This window comes from Oncorhynchus kisutch, linkage group LG2, assembly GCF_002021735.2.
Source record: "Oncorhynchus kisutch isolate 150728-3 linkage group LG2, Okis_V2, whole genome shotgun sequence".
Classification (NCBI taxonomy): domain Eukaryota; kingdom Metazoa; phylum Chordata; class Actinopteri; order Salmoniformes; family Salmonidae; genus Oncorhynchus; species Oncorhynchus kisutch.
Genome location: NC_034175.2, coordinates 16,695,272 through 16,716,113, shown reverse-complemented (window position 1 = coordinate 16,716,113; position 20,842 = coordinate 16,695,272). Strand labels below are relative to the sequence as shown.

At 47.4% G+C, this 20,842-nt stretch overlaps 1 protein-coding gene across 1 annotated transcript in view; it reads right to left on the bottom strand.

Annotated features, from left to right (window-relative positions):
• Positions 1-20,842, bottom strand: part of LOC109903597 (neural-cadherin) — a 142,507-nt gene that overhangs the window by 55,000 nt on the left and 66,665 nt on the right. Inside the window, exons 2-5 of the mRNA XM_031788899.1 lie at positions 19,474-19,662; positions 16,852-17,077; positions 15,781-15,985; positions 7,773-7,884 (exon numbers count right to left, since the gene is read on the bottom strand). Of these exons, the coding sequence (XP_031644759.1) occupies positions 7,773-7,884; positions 15,781-15,985; positions 16,852-17,077; positions 19,474-19,662 (732 nt within the window). The remainder of the gene's footprint in view (positions 1-7,772; positions 7,885-15,780; positions 15,986-16,851; positions 17,078-19,473; positions 19,663-20,842) is intronic.

Genomic DNA, 20,842 nt, shown 5'->3' with positions numbered 1-20,842 from the left:
ACAAGAAGAAGACGGGGAAGACAGGAGGAAAAGAAGAGGAAGACAAGAGGAAGACAGGGAGAAGACAGGAGGAAGAGAGGGGGAAGACAAGAGGAAGACAAGAGGAAGACAGGGAAGACAGGAGGAAAAGAGGGAAGACAAGAGGAAGACAAGAGGAAGACAGGGGAAGACAGGAGGAAGAGAGGGAAGACAAGAGGAAGACAGGGGGAAGACAGGAGGAAGAGAGGGAAGACAAGAGGAAGACAAGAGGAAGACAGGGGAAGACAGGAGGAAGAGAGGGGGAAGACAAGAGGAAGACAGGGGGAAGACAGGAGGAAGAGAGGGAAGACAAGAGGAAGACAAGAGGAAGACAGGGGAAGACAGGAGGAAGAGAGGGGGAAGACAAGAGGAAGACAGGGGGAAGACAGGAGGAAGAGAGGGAAGACAAGAGGAAGACAAGAGGAAGACGGGGAAGACAGGAGGAAGAGAGGGGGAAGACAAGAGGAAGACAGGGGGAAGACAGGAGGAAGACAGGGGGAAGACAGGAGGAAGAGAGGGAAGACAAGAGGAAGACAAGAGGAAGACAGGGCAAGACAGGAGGAAGAGAGGGGGAAGACAAGAGGAAGACAAGAGGAAGACGGGGAAGACAGGAGGAAGAGAGGGGGAAGACAAGAGGAAGACAAGAGGAAGACGGGGAAGACAGGAGGAAGAGAGGGGGAAGACAAGAGGAAGACAAGAGGAAGACGGGGAAGACAGGAGGAAGACAAGAGGAAGACAAGAGGAAGACAGGGGGAAGACAGGAGGAAGAGAGGGGGAAGAGAAGAGGAAGACAAGAGGAAGACAGGGGGAAGACAGTAGGAAGAGAGGAGGAAGTCAAGAGGAAGAGAGGATGAAGAGAAGGGGAAGACAGGAGGAAGAGAGGAGGAAGACAGGAGGAAGACAGGGGGAAGACAGGAGGAAGACAGGGGGAAGACAGGAGGAAGACAGGTGGAAGAGTCATTATGTTTATAATCAACTTGTACACATTGGAAATCATTGTTCCAGTTTGGCAAAGAAGGAAGTTACCAACAGAAATACTCAGTGACCAATGTGGGTGTATGTCTGTATACACACACACACACAATTCAGTAGTCATTTATCTCGCAGTCTGTGTGTGTAGCCTTACATTTGACATTTTTCACATCTTAGTCATTTCACAGATGCTCTTATCCAGAGTGACATACATTAGTCTTAACGACTTAAAGTAGTCTTTCAACCCCCCCCCCCCCCATTCCCAGCTCTTTGCCATTGTACAGTAGGTGAATTTAAGCCGTCTGTGGTGTTAAAAGAGCCAGTGTGAATGAAAGAGACATAATGGAGGCCAGTGGTGTATGAAGTGTGTGTGATAACACTAGCTGTACTGTAGACCTACTGTATGTACTGGGTACTGGCTAGTGTTAGACTAGAGTCATGCTGCTGACAGGCCCACATCAAACTGTCCAACTTCAAGAAGGCTTTGCTGTCATTCGCCAAAGAGCCAGAGCCCAGTTCTAATGAATTAGCCCTCAGGGCGAGAGAGAGCGTGTGTTCCACACACAGACACAGATAAGCGTCTGTTAATGTACACACGTGCATGTAGAAATGCTCACGCCCACATGTACACAGAATGACGCAAATGAGCAGTTGTATACTGGCTGACTCACTGCTCCTCTTTCATCTCTCATCATTCCATCTTCTCTTTCTACTTCTCCCTCTTCCTCCCTCTATCCCATTACCTTTCTCACTCACACATGGACCTGTTGCAGGGGGGGATGTGTTCGAGCGAGAGAGAGTGTGTCTGTGTGTGTATGTGTGTTCATGTGTGTATTTGTGTGTGTGCGTGTTCATGTGTGTGAGAGAAGGGGAGCTTAAGGCCAGGATTGAAACAGAAGGTTCATTAAATATACACAGACTAATATAATATATCTTCAGGCTACCTATTAGCATTTTTAATGCATAGGCAGGAGTATTGGAGTTGCAGCGGTAGCTAAATGAAACATAGGAATATGGGGAGAGGCTAGGCGAGCGATTCTGGCTAGCTGAGGGGATTGTGTGTGTGTGTGTGTGGGGGGGGGGGGTTAGTTTGTTCGCCTCCCTACTCTGCTAAATCCTTCCTGGGACATTTCGGCTAGATAATTGGAGAGGCAGATTTCCCCGTCACTCACTGCTAGCTTCCATTAAAAACCAAGGCCCAATTTATAGACTAATCCTGACTTAAGGTAAACAACAATAATCATCCCCCTCTCTATATTTCTCTCTCTCTATCCTTGTCTCTTTCTCCTGACTCTCTCTCTTTCCCTCATGCTCGCCTCTTTCTCTGTTTTCGGAAATCAAACTATCCATTCTACTGTTTGAAATCAACTATCCATTCTACTGTTTGAAATCAAACTATTCATTCTACTGTTTGAAATCAAACTATCCATTCTACTGTTTGAAATCAACTATCCATTCTACTGTTTGAAATCAACTATCCATTCTACTGTTTGAAATCAACTATCCATTCTACTGTTTGAAATCAACTATCCATTCTACTGTTTGAAATCAACTATCCATTCTACTGTTTGAAATCAACTATCCATTCTACTGTTTGAAATCAACTATCCATTCTACTGTTTGAAATCAACTATCCATTCTACTGTTTGAAATCAACTATCCATTCTACTGTTTGAAATCAACTATCCATTCTACTGTTTGAAATCAACTATCCATTCTAATGTTTGAAATCAAACTATCCATTCTACTGTTTGAAATCAACTATCCATTCTACTGTTTGAAATCAACTATCCATTCTACTGTTTGAAATCAACTATCCATTCTAATGTTTGAAATCAAACTATCCATTCTACTGTTTGAAATCAACTATCCATTCTAATGTTTGAAATCAAACTATCCATTCTACTGTTTGAAATCAACGATCCATTCTAATGTTTGAAATCAACTATCCATTCTAATGTTTGAAATCAAACTATCCATTCTAATGTTTGAAATCAACTATCCATTCTAATGTTTGAAATCAAACTATCCATTCTAATGTTTGAAATCAAACTATCCATTCTACTGTTTGAAATCAAACTATCCATTCTACTGTTTGAAATCAAACTATCCATTCTAATGTTTGAAATCAAACTATCCATTCTACTGTTTGAAATCAAACTATCCATTCTACTGTTTGAAATCAACTATCCATTCTACTGTTTGAAATCAACTATCCATTCTAATGTTTGAAATCAAACTATCCATTCTACTGTTTGAAATCAACTATCCATTCTAATGTTTGAAATCAAACTATCCATTCTACTGTTTGAAATCAACGATCCATTCTAATGTTTGAAATCAACTATCCATTCTAATGTTTGAAATCAAACTATCCATTCTAATGTTTGAAATCAACTATCCATTCTAATGTTTGAAATCAAACTATCCATTCTAATGTTTGAAATCAAACTATCCATTCTACTGTTTGAAATCAAACTATCCATTCTACTGTTTGAAATCAAACTATCCATTCTAATGTTTGAAATCAAACTATCCATTCTACTGTTTGAAATCAAACTATCCATTCTAATGTTTGAAATCAACTATCCATTCTAATGTTTGAAATCAACTATCCATTCTAATGTTTGAAATCAACTATCCATTCTAATGTTTGAAATCAAACTATTCATTCTACACACACACACGTGCTCTGCATGCAGGGGGAGTCTCCACTGCGTGAGTGAGTGACAGGCGAGTCTGTCGACGTGACGATATGCAAAAAAGCTGCCTATTCACCATAATTACATTTTCATAAGCACATGCACAGACACACAGAGACACACACACAGACACACACACAGACACACACACAGCCGGGCCCATGCCAACGTGTGCATCTGCTTCAGAAAGCAAGCCGCGGCCACTAGATCATCCTGTCTTACTCTCTCGTTCTCTCCTTCCTTTTTGTCTCTGTATTTTCTCCATCCCTCGCTTAAGCCGATTGGCTTTAGCTGAGAACAAAGACAGAATTAAAGGCTGGTAAGCAATTCGGCCATTCTCTTCTCTCTGGCTCACACACACACACACACACACACACACACACACACACACACACACACACACACACACACACACACACACACACACACACACACACACACACACACACACACACACACACACACACACACACACACACGTGAAAAATGAGTTGTCTTCTTCTCTCCCTCCTCTCCTCATGGCTCAGTGGGAGAAGACTGCTCGAGAAGACTGCTAGCTGTTAGCCTGCTGGCCATTAGCATTGACAATTTGATCCCAGAACCTAATGCAGTGTGACAAGCAGCAAAACAAACCTCGTTGTCGGTCTCGCATTTAACGTGTGGCGTGTGCAATAGAGTTGAGGTCACATAGAATGGGACATAGATGCATGTACTGACATGGTAGCACACTGACTGAACATACCTGTGCATGAACGGCACAAAGCACATGCTCGTCTATCTAACCTCCCAAAGGGTTGCCTTTGGTTGCTCCTCCCTTCCCTTCCCTCCCTCTATAAAAGAGTTGCCGGTGGTTAAACCGTGGCACACAGTCATCCATTGTGAGTGGGCGTAAAACCCTTTCAATTACTGTGATAGGATCAGGTCTGGGACAGGCAGGGTGATAAGAGCAGCCCATTCCATTATGGCCAGCCTTTAGTAGAGGTCACCCTCTCCTCAACCCTCAGGGTGTCTGTCCGCTAGCCTGGCTCTCACCATCTCACACAGAGGGTCTGTTATGTGTTGTTACTGTCTGTCTGTTACAGTGCCTTCGGAAAGTACTCAGACCCCTTGACTTTTTTCACATTTTGTTACATTACAGCGATATTCGAAAATGGATTTAAAAAATTTGAAATCCTCAGCAATACACACACAATACCCTATAATGACAAAGTGAAAAATTTTTTGGGGGCAAATGTATTAAAATTAAGAAACAGAAACACCTTATTTACACAAGTATTCAGCCCCTTTGCTGGACGCCTGGCCAACTGAGCATTCGGGGGAGAAGGGCCTTGGTCAGGTAGGTGACCAAGAACCTGATGGTCACTCTGACAGAGCTCTAGAGTTCCTCTGTGGAGATGGGAGAACCTTCCAGAAAGACAACTATCTCTGCAGCACTCCACCAATCAGGCCTTTATGGTAGAGTGACCAGACGGAAGCCACTCCTCACTAAAAGTCACATGACAGCCCGCTTGGAATTTGCCAAAGGCACCTAAAGACTCTCAGGCCATGAGAAACAAGATTCTCTGGTCTGATGAAACCAAGATTGAACTCTTTGGCCTGAATGTCTGGAGGAAAACTGGCACCATCCCTACGGTGAAGCATGGTGGTGGCAGCATCCCTACGACGAAGCATGGTGGTGGCACCATCCCTACGGCGAAGCATGGTGGTGGCAGCATCCCTACGGCGAAGCATGGTGGTGGCAGCATCATGCTGTGCTGTTTTCCAGCGTCAGGAACTGGGAGACTAGTTAGGATCGAGGCAAAGAGGAACGTAACGTACAGAGAGATCCTTGGTGAAAACCTGCTCCAGAGCGCTCAGGACCTCAGACTGGGGCGAAGGTTCACCTTCCAATAGGACAACGACACTAAGCACACAGAAAGAATAACGCAGGAGTGGCTTCGGGACAATCCTCTGAACATCATTGAGTGGCCCAGCCAGAGCGCGGACTTGAACACAATCAAACATCTCTGGGGAGACCTGAAAATAGCTGTGCAGCAAAGCTCCCCATCCAACCTGACAGAGCTTGAGAGGACCTGCAGAAAAGAATGGGAGAAACTCCCCAAATACAGGTGTGTCAAGCTTGCAGCGTCAAACCCAAGAAGACTCGATGCTGTAATCCCTGCCAAAGGTGTTTCAACAAAGTACTGAGTAAAGGGTCTGAATACTTATACAGTGCCTTGCGAAAGTATTCGGCCCCCTTGAACTTTGCGACCTTTTGCCACATTTCAGGCTTCAAACATAAAGATATAAAACTGTATTTTTTTGTGAAGAATCAACAACAAGTGGGACACAATCATGAAGTGGAACGACATTTATTGGATATTTCAAACTTTTTTAACAAATCAAAAACGGAAAAATTGGGCGTGCAAAATTATTCAGCCCCCTTAAGTTAATACTTTGTAGCGCCACCTTTTGCTGCGATTACAGCTGTAAGTCGCGTGGGGTATGTCTCTATCAGTTTTGCACATCGAGAGACTGAATTTTTTTCCCATTCCTCCTTGCAAAACAGCTCGAGCTCAGTGAGGTTGGATGGAGAGCATTTGTGAACAGCAGTTTTCAGTTCGTTCCACAGATTCTCGATTGGATTCAGGTCTGGACTTTGACTTGGCCATTCTAACACCTGGATATGTTTATTTTTGAACCATTCCATTGTAGATTTTGCTTTATGTTTTGGATCATTGTCTTGTTGGAAGACAAATCTCCGTCCCAGTCTCAGGTCTTTTGCAGACTCCATCAGGTTTTCTTCCAGAATGGTCCTGTATTTGGCTACATCCATCTTCCCATCAATTTTAACCATCTTCCCTGTCCCTGCTGAAGAAAAGCAGGCCCAAACCATGATGCTGCCACCACCATGTTTGACAGTGGGGATGGTGTGTTCAGGGTGATGAGCTGTGTTGCTTTTCCGCCAAACATAACGTTTTGCATTGTTGCCAAAAAGTTCAATTTTGGTTTCATCTGACCAGAGCACCTTCTTCCACATGTTTGGTGTGTCTCCCAGGTGGCTTGTGGCAAACTTTAAACAACACTTTTTATGGATATCTTTAAGAAATGGCTTTCTTCTTGCCACTCTTCCATAAAGGCCAGATTTGTGCAATATACGACTGATTGTTGTCCTATGGACAGAGTCTCCCACCTCAGCTGTAGATCTCTGCAGTTCATCCAGAGTGATCATGGGCCTCTTGGCTGCATCTCTGATCAGTCTTCTCCTTGTATGAGCTGAAAGTTTAGAGGGACGGCCAGGTCTTGGTAGATTTGCAGTGGTCTGATACTCCTTCCATTTCAATATTATCGCTTGCACAGTGCTCCTTGGGATGTTTAAAGCTTGGGAAATCTTTTTGTATCTAAATCCGGCTTTAAACTTCTTCACAACAGTATCTCGGACCTGCCTGGTGTGTTCCTTGTTCTTCATGATGCTCTCTGCGCTTTTAACGGACCTCTGAGACTATCACAGTGCAGGTGCATTTATACGGAGACTTGATTACACACAGGTGGATTGTATTTATCATCATTAGTCATTTAGGTCAACATTGGATCATTCAGAGATCCTCACTGAACTTCTGGAGAGAGTTTGCTGCACTGAAAGTAAAGGGGCTGAATAATTTTGCATGGCCAATTTCTTCAGTTTTTGATTTGTTAAAAAAGTTTGAAATATCCAATAAATGTCGTTCCACTTCATGATTGTGTCCCACTTGTTATTGATTCTTCACAAAAAAATACAGTTTTATATCTTTATGTTTGAAGCCTGAAATGTGGCAAAAGGTCGCAAAGTTCAAGGGGGCCGAATACTTTCGCAAGGCACTGTATAACTGTATAAAAACATGTTTTTTCTTTGTCATTATGGGGTATCGTGTGTAGATTGATGAGGAAAAAAACAGATTATATACATTTTTGAATATCGCTGTAATATCGCTCCTCTGAATACTTTCTGAAGGCACTGTATATACTGTTACTGTATGTGCTGTCTGTCTGTCTGTCTGTCTGTGTGTCTCTACCTATGTTATGGACTTTATGTCCCACATAGAACCTCCACCGATGCCTCACCTTGTAGCAGTGACGTTCCAGGCGTGGTGGCTTCGGGAATGTTATCCCGGCTGTAAATGGAATGGAGGAATTCTGGAGTGCAGTCATTCTCATCTGTGATGTGAACCACCACCTATAGGGGAGGACAGAGGAGAAAGGGTTAACTTGGATCGGTGATCGGGGGGAGTCTGTGGAAGTTCTTCTTAGTGTGAAGCTTTCAGATGACAGTCATTTACACAATACTGTATGTGATTGTGTATGTGTATGTGAGTGTAAGTGTAAGTGTGTATGTGTGTTTCCTCGGGCGTGCTGGCTGGGTTAATATAAATGAGTGCGTGGGAGAGCGAGAACCCAGTGGTAGTCAGGCACAGCTGCAGCCCATCCCTCTGAGCCGCTCCCCGGCCAAGCGGAACACAACATCACACACACACGCGCACGCACCTATACACACACACTCACTCTTACAGATGCATGCACACACATTTACACTGAATCTCTGTGCACACACACATCATTTTTTTTATAGCTGTAAATATGACAGTCCTGAGGCGTAAGGAAGAGAGAGAGATCCAAAGGAGAGAGAGATCATTAATGGGGAAGAGAAAGAGAGAAAGGAAGATAGCGACCAAGGGAAAGAAAGAGGGGGTTGCAGAAAGAGGAAAAGATAGATAATGATAGGGCAGGATGGTGGTAGAGTTTGAGTTAGAGAGATAGATAGGGAAAGAGAGTGAGAGAGGTAAAGATAGATAATGATAGGGCAGGATGGTGGTAGAGTTTGAGTTAGAGAGATAGATGGGGAAAGAGAGTGAGAGAGGTAAAGATAGAACATGATAGTGCAGGATGGTGGTAGAGTTTGAGTTAGAGAGATAGATGGGGAAAGAGAGTGAGAGAGGTAAAGAGAGGCGGGGTAGTCCAGAGGTTCCCTGAGCAGTGTTAGTCATGCTGGATCCTCCCCCTCCAGTCTCCCACATGGGGGTGTTATCTCTGGGGACCAGCCGTGCCAGGGGGAGACTGCTGCTCCCCAGGGGAGAGAGGGGGAGATAGGTGGGCACACAGAGCAGCCATGACAGAGAGGGGGCTGGAGAAGCCAGCGTGGGCCCCAGCATGGAACCATGACACACTCAACACACTCACATCAACTCCCACACTGTCAGTCTGAAATGAAGGAACTAACACAAACTTCATTGGAACTTTGAGAAAATGCAGAAACTCCAACACCATATTTGTCAAACCTTCAAAATCTGAAACAAATTGAAGTGTTTTTTTGTACTTATTTTAGTGATATCCAATTGGTAGTTACAGTCTTGTCCCGTCGCTGCAACTCCCGTACGGTCTCGTGAGAGGCGAAGGTCGAGAACCATGCGTCCTCCGAAACACAACCCTGGCCAAGCCGCACTGCTTCTTGACACACTGCTTAACCTGGGAAGCCAGCCGCACCAATGTGTCAGAGGAAACACCATCCAGCTGATGACCGAAGTCAGCTTGCAGGTGCCGGGCTCGCCACAAGGAGTCACTAAAGTGTGATGGGACAAGGAAATCCCGGGAGGCCAAACCCCCCTAACCAGGATGACTCTGGGCCAATTGTGCACTACCTCATGGTTCTCCTAGTCACGGCTGGCTGTGATACAGCCTGGGATCAAACCAGGGTCTGTATTTTTTTATTTATTTAACCTTTATTTAACAAGGCAAGTCAGTTAAGAAAAAAGTATTATTATACAATGACGACCCACCCCGACCAAACCCTCCTCTAACCCGGACGATGCTGGCCAATTCTGCGCCGCCCTATGGTACTCCCGATTACGGTCGGTTGTGATACAGCCCGGGATCAAACCAGGGTCTGTAGTGATGCCTCTAGCACTGAGATGCAGTGCCTTAGACCGCTGCGCCACTCGGGAGGCCACAAATTGAAATCCAAACTTGATGTCAATGTGAGACTAAATGAAAATTAAACTTATGTGGAAGTTAGGATTCGCCCCAAAGACAACAATAACTCCAAACTCCAAACAATAAGGTTAAGCTTGGCATCGATAGACTGAGACAACATGTCTGACTCTTCCCCTAGTGTATCAATTCAATCAGACTGATTTAAAACAGAGAGCTGTCCATTCTAGCCACTATTTCTATGTTCTAACCTGTGTGTAACACTATGAAGCCCTCCCTCTCTCCACTCCTCCAAACCTGGCAGACTGGATCCCCCTCTCACTCATACCTAATCACCAGCACTCCCTGGGCATCCCAATCCCTGTTAGAAAAACACCCTGTCTGTTAAGACCCTCTTGGAGAGTCGCCACACACTGTGCTAATGACCAACCGGAGCCTGGTCTGATACGGCTGCCGTACTGTGTGTGTGTTTGTGTGTGTGTGTGTGTGTGCTTGCGTGCGTGCGTGCACGTGTGTGTGTGTGCTTGCGTGCGTGCGTGCACGTGTGTGTGTGTGTGTGTGTGAGTGGCAGAGAGTGAGAGTATTAGTGATAATAAGAGCTAGTACAAGTGCTTAAGGAAGATTAGGAGGAGAAGCTGGCAGAAAGAAAGAGATGGGGAGGAGAGAGGGAGAGAGACAGAACTCTATGGGATGCCTGCTCCTCTTCATACCCTTACCCCATGATAGCAGAGAGAGACAGAACTCTATGGGATGCCTGCTCCTCTTCATACCCTTACCCCATGATAGCAGAGAGAGACAGAGTGAGAGGAAAGACACAGAGAGGGAGAGAGACCAAACGGATAGAGGTCTTCACCACAGATGGTGTGAGTTTTGGACAGAGGAAGGTGACCATGACTGGTGCCCAGATTATTGCCAGATTGTGGAGCCTGTTTATGTTGGTGTGTGTTGTGTCTGTATGTGTGCATTGTTACAGCTGTGTTTTATTTGTGTGTACATGCAAGAGTTTCTGTGTTTATCTACTCGCGTTGTACATGTTTGTTTGTTTGTGTGTGTGGTTTGGTTCCTCTGTGTCGGGCACACGTTGGCCACCGTGTCCTGCCTGGTTGCCAGGCACACGTTGGCCACAGGGTCCTGCCTGGTTGCCAGGCACAAGTTGGCCACAGGTTCCTGCCTGGTTGCCTGGCACACGTTGGCCACAGGGTCCTGTCTGGTTGCCAGGCACACGTTGGCCACAGGGTACTGCCTGGTTGCACACATTGGCCACCATGTCCTGCCTGTTTGCCAGGCACACGTTGGCCACAGGGTCCTGCCTGTTTGCCAGGCACACGTTGGCCACAGGGTCCTGCCTGGTTGCCAGGCACACGTTGGCCACAGGGTCCTGCCTGTTTTCCAGGCACACGTTGGCCTCAGGGTCCTGCCTGGTTGCCAGGCACACGTTGGCCACAGGGTCCTGCCTGTTTGCCAGGCACACGTTGGCCACAGGGTCCTGTCTGGTTGCACACATTGGCCACAGAGTCCTGCCTGGTTGCCAGGCACACGTTGGCCACAGGGTCCTGCCTGATTGCACACGATGGCCACAGGGTCCTGCCTTGTTGCCAGGCACACGTTGGCCACAGGGTCCTGCCTGGTTGCCAGGCACACGTTGGCCACAGGGTCCTGCCTGGTTGCCAGGCACACGTTGGCCACAGTGTTCTGCCTGGTTGCCAGGAACATGCTGGCCACAGGGTCCTGCCTGGTTGCACACATTGGTCACAGAGTCCTGCCTGGTTGCCAGGCACACGTTGGCCACAGGGTCCTGCCTGAGTGCACACGATGGCCACAGTGTCCTGCCTGGTTGCCAGGTACACGTTGGCCACCGGGTCCTGCCTGGTTGCCAGGCACACGTTGGCCACAGGGTCCTGCCTGGTTGCCAGGCACACGTTGGCCACAGGGTACTGCCTGGTTGCACACATTGGCCACCATGTCCTGCCTGTTTGCCAGGCACACGTTGGCCACAGGGTCCTGCCTGTTTGCCAGGCACACGTTGGCCACAGGGTCCTGCCTGGTTGCCAGGCACACGTTGGCCACAGGGTCCTGCCTGTTTTCCAGGCACACGTTGGCCTCAGGGTCCTGCCTGGTTGCCAGGCACACGTTGGCCACAGGGTCCTGCCTGTTTGCCAGGCACACGTTGGCCACAGGGTCCTGTCTGGTTGCACACATTGGCCACAGAGTCCTGCCTGGTTGCCAGGCACACGTTGGCCACAGGGTCCTGCCTGATTGCACACAATGGCCACAGGGTCCTGCCTTGTTGCCAGGCACACGTTGGCCACAGGGTCCTGCCTGGTTGCCAGGCACACGTTGGCCACAGGGTCCTGCCTGGTTGCCAGGCACACGTTGGCCACAGTGTTCTGCCTGGTTGCCAGGAACATGCTGGCCACAGGGTCCTGCCTGGTTGCACACATTGGTCACAGAGTCCTGCCTGGTTGCCAGGCACACGTTGGCCACAGGGTCCTGCCTGAGTGCACACGATGGCCACAGTGTCCTGCCTGGTTGCCAGGTACACGTTGGCCACCGGGTCCTGCCTGGTTGCCAGGCACACGTTGGCCACAGGGTCCTGCCTGGTTGCCAGGCACACGTTGGCCACAGGGTCCTGCCTGGTTGCCAGGCACACGTTGGCCACAGGGTCCTGCCTGGTTGCCAGGGACACGTTGGCCACAGGGTCCTGCCTGGTTGCCAGGCACACGTTGGCCACAGGGTCCTGCCTGGTTGCACACATTGGCCACCATGTCCTGCCTGGTTGCCAGGCACACGTTGGCCACAGTGTTCTGCCTGGTTGCCAGGCACATGCTGGCCACAGGATCCTGCCTGGTTGCACACATTGGCCACCATGTCCTGCCTGGTTGCCAGGCACACGTTGGCCACAGGCTCCTGCCTGGTTGCCAGGTCCATCTAAACAACTCATCAGTGGATGAGAGCATCTGCCAAACAAAGATGGCCACCCCAATACATCAGTTTCATAACAGCTTACCTCAACTGCCCTTGTGGGAAAGGAAACTGAAGCCAAACAAGGGGTTAGGACACCTGTTCTCATTTAGGTAAAATGTTATTTTTAAATCTGAGGGAGACGTCATACAATATGATGATAATTGTCATCTGAAGTAAAGTCTGAGATGATTAACCTCACATAATGGGACAGCAAAGATAAACAACCTTCTGAATAAATAAACACGACAATTGTCTCTCTGTCTTTTTACCCAGAATCTCCATAGATCTTTCACTGTATCTGTACTGAAGCTAGACGGCACCTATTTCTATTTCTATTACCACTGAGGCCACAGTCCAATCACCTGAACAGAATCACCATGCTACACTGGCTGACTCTCCATACTGTTGTTCTTCATTATGTGACCAAGGCTGACTCTCCATACTGTTGGTCTACATTATGTGACCACGACTGACTCTCAATACTGTTGGTCTACATTATGTGACCACGGATGACTCTCCATACTGTTGGTCTACATTATGTAACCACGACTGACTCTCCATACTGTTGGTCTACATTATGTAACCACGACTGACTCTCCATACTGTTGGTCTACATTATGTAACCACGACTGACTCTCCATACTGTTGGTCTACATTATGTGACCACGACTGACTCTCCATACTGTTGGTCTACATTATGTAACCACGACTGACTCTCCATACTGTTGGTCTACATTATGTGACCACGGATGACTCTCCATACTGTTGGTCTACATTATGTAACCACGACTGACTCTCCATACTGTTGGTCTACATTATGTGACCACGACTGACTCTCCATACTGTTGGTCTACATTATGTAACCACGACTGACTCTCCATACTGTTGGTCTACATTATGTGACCACGGCTGACTCTCCATACTGTTGGTCTACATTATGTAACCACGACTGACTCTCCATACTGTTGGTCTACATTATGTGACCACGACTGACTCTCCATACTGTTGGTCTACATTATGTGACCACGACTGACTCTCCATACTGTTGGTCTACATTATGTGACCACGACTGACTCTCCATACTGTTGGTCTACATTATGTGACCACGGCTGACTCTCCATACTGTTGGTCTACATTATGTAACCACGACTGACTCTCCATACTGTTGGTCTACATTATGTAACCAAGGCTGACTCTCCATACTGTTGGTCTACATTATGTGACCATGGCTGACTCTCCATACTGTTGGTCTACATTATGTGACCAAGGCTGACTCTCCATACTGTTGGTCTACATTATGTGACCATGGCTGACTCTCCATACTGTTGTTCTTCATTATGTGACCAAGGCTGACTCTCCATACTGTTGGTCTACATTATGTGACCATGGCTGACTCTCCATACTGTTGGTCTACATTATGTGACCAAGGCTGACTCTCCATACTGTTGGTCTACATTATGTGACCATGGCTGACTCTCCATACTGTCGGTCTACATTATGTGACCATGACTGACTCTCCATACTGTTGGTCTACATTATGTGACCATGGCTGACTCTCCATACTGTTGGTCTACATTATGTGACCATGGCTGACTCTCCATACTGTTGTTCTCCATTATGTGACCACGGCTGACTCACCATACTGTTGATCTACATTATGTGACCACGGCTGACTCTCCATACTGTTGGTCTACATTATGTGACCACGACTGACTCTCAATACTGTTGGTCTACATTATGTAACCATGACTGACTCTCCATACTGTTGGTCTACATTATGTGACCACGACTGACTCTCAATACTGTTGGTCTACATTATGTAACCACGACTGACTCTCCATACTGTTGGTCTACATTATGTAACCACGACTGACTCTCCATACTGTTGGTCTACATTATGTAACCACGACTGACTCTCCATACTGTTGGTCTACATTATGTGACCACGACTGACTCTCAATACTGTTGGTCTACATTATGTAACCACGACTGACTCTCCATACTGTTGGTCTACATTATGTAACCACGACTGACTCTCCATACTGTTGGTCTACATTATGTAACCACGACTGACTCTCCATACTGTTGGTCTACATTATGTGACCACGACTGACTCTCCATACTGTTGGTCTACATTATGTAACCACGACTGACTCTCCATACTGTTGGTCTACATTATGTGACCACGGATGACTCTCCATACTGTTGGTCTACATTATGTAACCACGACTGACTCTCCATACTGTTGGTCTACATTATGTGACCACGACTGACTCTCCATACTGTTGGTCTACATTATGTAACCACGACTGACTCTCCATACTGTTGGTCTACATTATGTGACCACGGCTGACTCTCCATACTGTTGGTCTACATTATGTAACCACGACTGACTCTCCATACTGTTGGTCTACATTATGTGACCACGACTGACTCTCCATACTGTTGGTCTACATTATGTGACCACGACTGACTCTCCATACTGTTGGTCTACATTATGTGACCACGACTGACTCTCCATACTGTTGGTCTACATTATGTGACCACGGCTGACTCTCCATACTGTTGGTCTACATTATGTAACCACGACTGACTCTCCATACTGTTGGTCTACATTATGTAACCACGACTGACTCTCCATACTGTTGGTCTACATTATGTAACCACGACTGACTCCCCATACTGTTGGTTTACATTATGTAACCACGGCTGGGGAGCAGCATATTGGGGCAGGTTGGAAGTTCTCTACTGCAGCTGACCATGGCTTTAGTTGATGTTATTCCACATGTTTCCTCAACTGGGTATATTCCTCATCAATACTACTCCAACGGAAAGTACACACACACACACACACACACACACACACACACACACACACACACACACACACACACACACACACACACACACACACACACACACACACACACACACACACACACACACACACACACACACACACACACACACACCTTCAGAGCCGCATGCATAGCTCCTTTGAGTGAATTAGCCAAGCTGAATGGAGCTGGCCTAAGGGGAACTGGTGGATTAGTGGGGATGCCATTTGTGTGTATAAGCCAGCCATCTGGGTAGGAGCAGGTGTGTATAGAGGTGAGTGTGTACTGTATATGTGTGACTGTGTGTGTGTATGCGTGCATGTGTGTGTATAGTTGAGTGTGTGTACCTCTGCCACACCGCTGAGGCCTGTGTCTGGCTCGGAGGCCCTGACTTGCAGCGTGTGGAGTGTGTGTCCACTCTCAAAGTCCACTGTCCGGGTGAGGCTGACAGCTCCACTCTCCTGGTTGACACTGAACAGGTTGCCAGGGTTCACCAGCAGCATGTAGGAGAGAGTCTTCCTCTGGAAGGAGACGGCCCCCACCATCGCCACACTGCCGGGGGAAACAGGAACGGGATGTCATAAGGAGATACAGTGTACAGGAAGTGATGTCATCGGGAGATGCATTAGACAGGATGCGATGTCAAAAGGAGACACATTAGAGAGGATGTTGATGCGCGCACACACACACACACACACACACACACACCATGTAGAGGGTGGGCAGGCGATGAATACATTGTGCTCCAGTCACCAGAGCCCTGAGGAGGCAGGTTCAGACACACACTTTGCCCTTCATGTTAATCCTAAAGTTTATTTTAATAAATATTTGAATTAGCCACACTTTCATATTCTGAGCCTCGGGACAAAATGATGCATCTGCGTCCCTCCTTCACCCCCACCTTCATAACCTCCCTCCCTTCCCTCCGCCCTCCCTACCAACACATGACACATAATGCAGGGGAATCATCCACGTTCACACAATCCTTTGGCTTCCCCTCTAATGAGCAGCAGAGGCGGCACACACACACACACACACAAACACACTCACTCACTCACTCACTCACACACACACAAACACACACACTCACTCACACAAACACACTCACTCACACACACATAACAAGCACAATACACGAGCAAAAATACATGTACACACATATGCAGAACACACACATTCATTGGTTCACTGGTGCTCTTACCCCACCTCCCTTCCCTCATCCTATTCCTAACCCACATCCAGCAGTTATTCCTGTCCAATGTCACCTATAAAACCCTCATTTATTCACCTTTCTCGTAATCTCTAATGACAGCCTATTCCCCATAAAGTGCGCTAGGTGGCTCTGGTCAAAAGTAGTCCATAATATGGGTAATTTGGTTTTCCTCACAACAATCTCTTCAAACCCAGGGTGTACTCACGCTTGGCCCACGGGCGTGTTCTCTGGGACAGTCAGGGTGTAGGAGGCGTTGGTGAACTGTGGGGGGCGGAACCCTGCCAGAATAGCCACTGTTGCAGGGGGACCCTTCCTGCCCTGCGTGTCCACTGCCTGCACCCTCAGCATGTACTCCCTGCTGGGGGTCAGGGGTCGGCCGGTGGTCCTGACCTCCCCAGAGCTGCGGTCCACTTCAAACGAATCCTCGCCGCCTAGTTACGGGATATAAACAACACGTATAAACACACAGACACACATGGTTCTTCCAAGTGACTCAAAGGTTTCTTGAAGGGATAGTTGACCCCCAAATCAACGTTGTTCTGTGTTTTCACACCTCAACACACAGCTTGCCCCGGGGCCTTATAGACAATCATGTGAGTGATATCATGTAGCAGAGACAGCGATGCAGAAATGGACATCCCTAAGACATTGCTGATTTCTTGGGCTGGGGGGCTGGTGTGTGTGTTTATTTGTGTATAGAGATGGGGGTAGAGGACCCTTCTGCCAGCTGGGTCTGTGTGTGTGCGGTGTGTGTGTGTCTGTGTGTGCATGTGTTATTGGGTTAACATCCAGCCTCTGATCTTTCTCTGAGGAGAACAGGAAGACAGGGTCATCTTAATCCATGTCCCCCTGGGCAGCAGCATCAACAGAAGAGAAAGAGAGAGAAGAGGAGGAGGAAGAGAGAGAGGGAGAAGAGGAGGAGGAAGAGGAGGAGGAGGAAGAGAGAGAGGGAGAAGAGGAGGAGGAGGAAGAGAGAGAGAGAGAAGAGGAGGAAGAGAGAGAGAGAGAGAGAAGAGGAGGAGGAGGAAGAGAGAGAGAAGAGGAGGAGGAGGAGGAAGAGAGAGAGAAGAGGAGGCAGAGGAAAAGAGAGGAATAGGAGGAGGAAGAGAGAGAGAAGAGGAGGAGGAGGAAGAGAGAGAAGAGGAGGAGGAAGAGAGAGAGAAGAGGAGGAGGAGGAAGTAGCCAGGGACATGAAGCTTATCACAGCTGCTGGTAGCCAGGGGACATGTAGCTAATCACAGCTGCTGGTAGCCAGGGACATGAAGCTAATCACAGCTGCTGGTAGCCAGGGACATGAAGCTTATCACAGCTGCTGGTAGCCAGGGTGCATGTAGCTAATCACAGCTGCTGGTAGCCAGGGACATGAAGCTAATCACAACTGCTGGTAGCCAGGGACATGAAGCTAATCACAGCTGCTGGTAGCCAGGGACATGAAGCTAATCACAGCTGCTGGTAGCCAGGGACATGAAGCTAATCACAGCTGCTGGTAGCCAGGGACATGAAGCTAATCACAGCTGCTGGTAGCCAGGGACATGAAGCTAATCACAGCTGCTGGTAGCCAGGGACATGAAGCTAATCACAGCTGCTGGTAGCCAGGGACATGAAGCTAATCACAGCTTTTCATTTTAATTTTTTAATTTTTTAATTTCATTCAATCTACATTGTATATCTATTTATTTGTTTATTTGTTATAATTTATTGTACATTATCGCTGTTTTAGGAAAACCTTAGTACCCTAATAATTGAACATTTGCATGTCATCCTTTAATTAAATGCTTTTATCTCATCAGAGTTTAGCTATCTAATCTAATCAAACGTAATGTAAAATGGACACCATTTAAACGTTGTATCAATTCAATCACAATTTTGCCATACTTCCTCTGTCAAGTATGGTGTTTTTGCTTTATTTCCCCATCGATTGATTCATAAAAAAACAGCCTTACTTGTAGGGAGGCTACCTCACATGATTTTCCATTTCACTAATTGGCCCCCTTGACAAAGAGCTCCTGCCCACAAATCTTCACCATCGTCTCAGGAATCCAACCCACCCCTCCTCTCCAACCCATCCATCTTCCCATCCCTCCTCTCCAACCCATACACCTTCCCATCCCATCCCTCCCTCCCCTCCAACCCATCCATCTTCCCATCCCTCCTCTCCAACCCATCCACCCTCCCATCCCTCCTCTCCAACCCATACACCTTCCCATCCCCTCCCTCCTCTCCAACCCATACACCTTCCCATCCCATCCCATCCCTCCCCTCCAACCCATCCCTCCTCTTCAACCCACCCATCTTCCCATCCCTCCTCTCCAACCCATACACCTTCCCATCCCATCCCTCCTCTCCAACCCATCCCTCCTGTCCAACCCATCCACTATCCCATCCCTCCTCACCCAAAAGATTCCTGATTCCAAATCTAGGAGCCTTGAAAGCCCCGGGGAGTGATTATCCCGCGTTCCACATGCTCGCTAACACGTGTCCCCTCTCCCTCCCCTCTCTCTCCCCAAACGTAATTGAAATTCAACACGACCCCATAAAAGAAAAGAAAATAAACAAAAACAAAATCAATATACAGAGCGGCGGCATAGCCTGTGCCAGATGTTGGTGATAATTACCGCTGTCAGAGCCTTTTTTTGTGTCTGCTTGTTAGCCGTGTTAGCGCTTAGTGGCAGAGGGGATGCTCATGCTAATTTGCACTTGTATCTCTTGCGCTTGACGGAATTTATTGATTTTAGGAGTTGTTTTTTCCCCTGACAACACACAAACAGATGGACACACCATTTCCAGCCCTTCTAGATGGTAGTCACCAGATCGTCATTTCACTCACCGTCCAGTAGCAGAAAGTGGGCGTTTCCTATTGTGCCATCTCGTTGGTGGGCGGTGAGGCGATAGACCACAGAGCCTGGTGCGGCGTCAGGTCCCACTGCGCCCAGGTAGGGCTGGGGGAACATGCTCCACTGCAGGTCTGCCAGGGTGGGCACACTCAGGCTCAGCCTGCAGAGGTACCACTCATCACCTACAGACACAGAAAAGATAAGAGGTTAAGGGTCAGGGTCAAAGGTCAGAGATAACAGTTGGTACAGACATGGGGACATGGAATCACTACTAAGAGGTTGTCTGTGTGAAATGTAGGCATATGAGCTAAATGCATTCTGGGAAAGTGGAGGACTAGTGTCTGCTGAAGCCCCCAATCCTTTGATGGTGATGTCATTGGGTCTGAGTCACAGTGTCTGGGGCCACTTCCCACTATTGGGCTTTGACTTTTCCAAACACATCCATCCATCTCTCTCTTTCAAATGGTTTGCAATCCCTGGCACAATCTCCTTAATCGTATTTGCCTCTCAAAATCAATTTCTCAACAATCCACTGGTAACCCCCACCCTCTCTACAAACCCATCACCCTCTCTTTCTATCGCTCTTCACACGAGCATGTTTCCCACAAAACACACTGTCTGATAGCACACAGAGAGAGGGAGAGAGAGAGAGAGAAAAGGGGAGAAAGAGAGAGGAAAGAGGTGGGGGGGAGGCAGAAAGTAAGCGAGTGCTCTCAGAAGTCCTTCAGAAGATCAGAAAAGATTCAGAGAAGGGGACTCCAGGCAAACAGACATATCTGCCGCTGCGTGTTGTTGCTGCTTGTCGTCTGGTTTTGGGAGAGTTTGTTTTGTCGGCAGACTTGTGCTTCGTGTTGTTTGCCATGTCTGGCGCGAAGGAGAGACAACAGCAAATAAGAGGGAGCTTCACATCTGAGGGACGCAGGGAAGCAGCGGGGAAAAGAGAGGGAGAAGAAAAGAGGAAGACGCACCGCTCTCTCCCTCCTTCCTGCCTTTTCATTTGTGGGCCTTTAGAAGCCTGATAGAGAGAGGGAGTGGGGAAGAGGAAGAGAGAGGGGAGGAAGACACGGGGGAGGATGGGTGCCTTCTCGACAGATCTCTAGATTCTTGTATTGCTATCTTGTAATTCAGCGGATGGATGTGGTTATTTTGTTTGGCGCTTATACACCGATTGGCTATGTGTGAATGTATGAGTTCCTCCACAGACATCAATGACTCTTCATAATGATAGCGGTGTCATGATCCTTGGTCCAAACGACTGAGCACACACTAAGTACATGCCAAAAACACATTTGTATACATAAATGCATACAAATGGCTGACTTAGGGTTGGCTCAGTGGGCTTTAACCATTAAACTGTGGCTG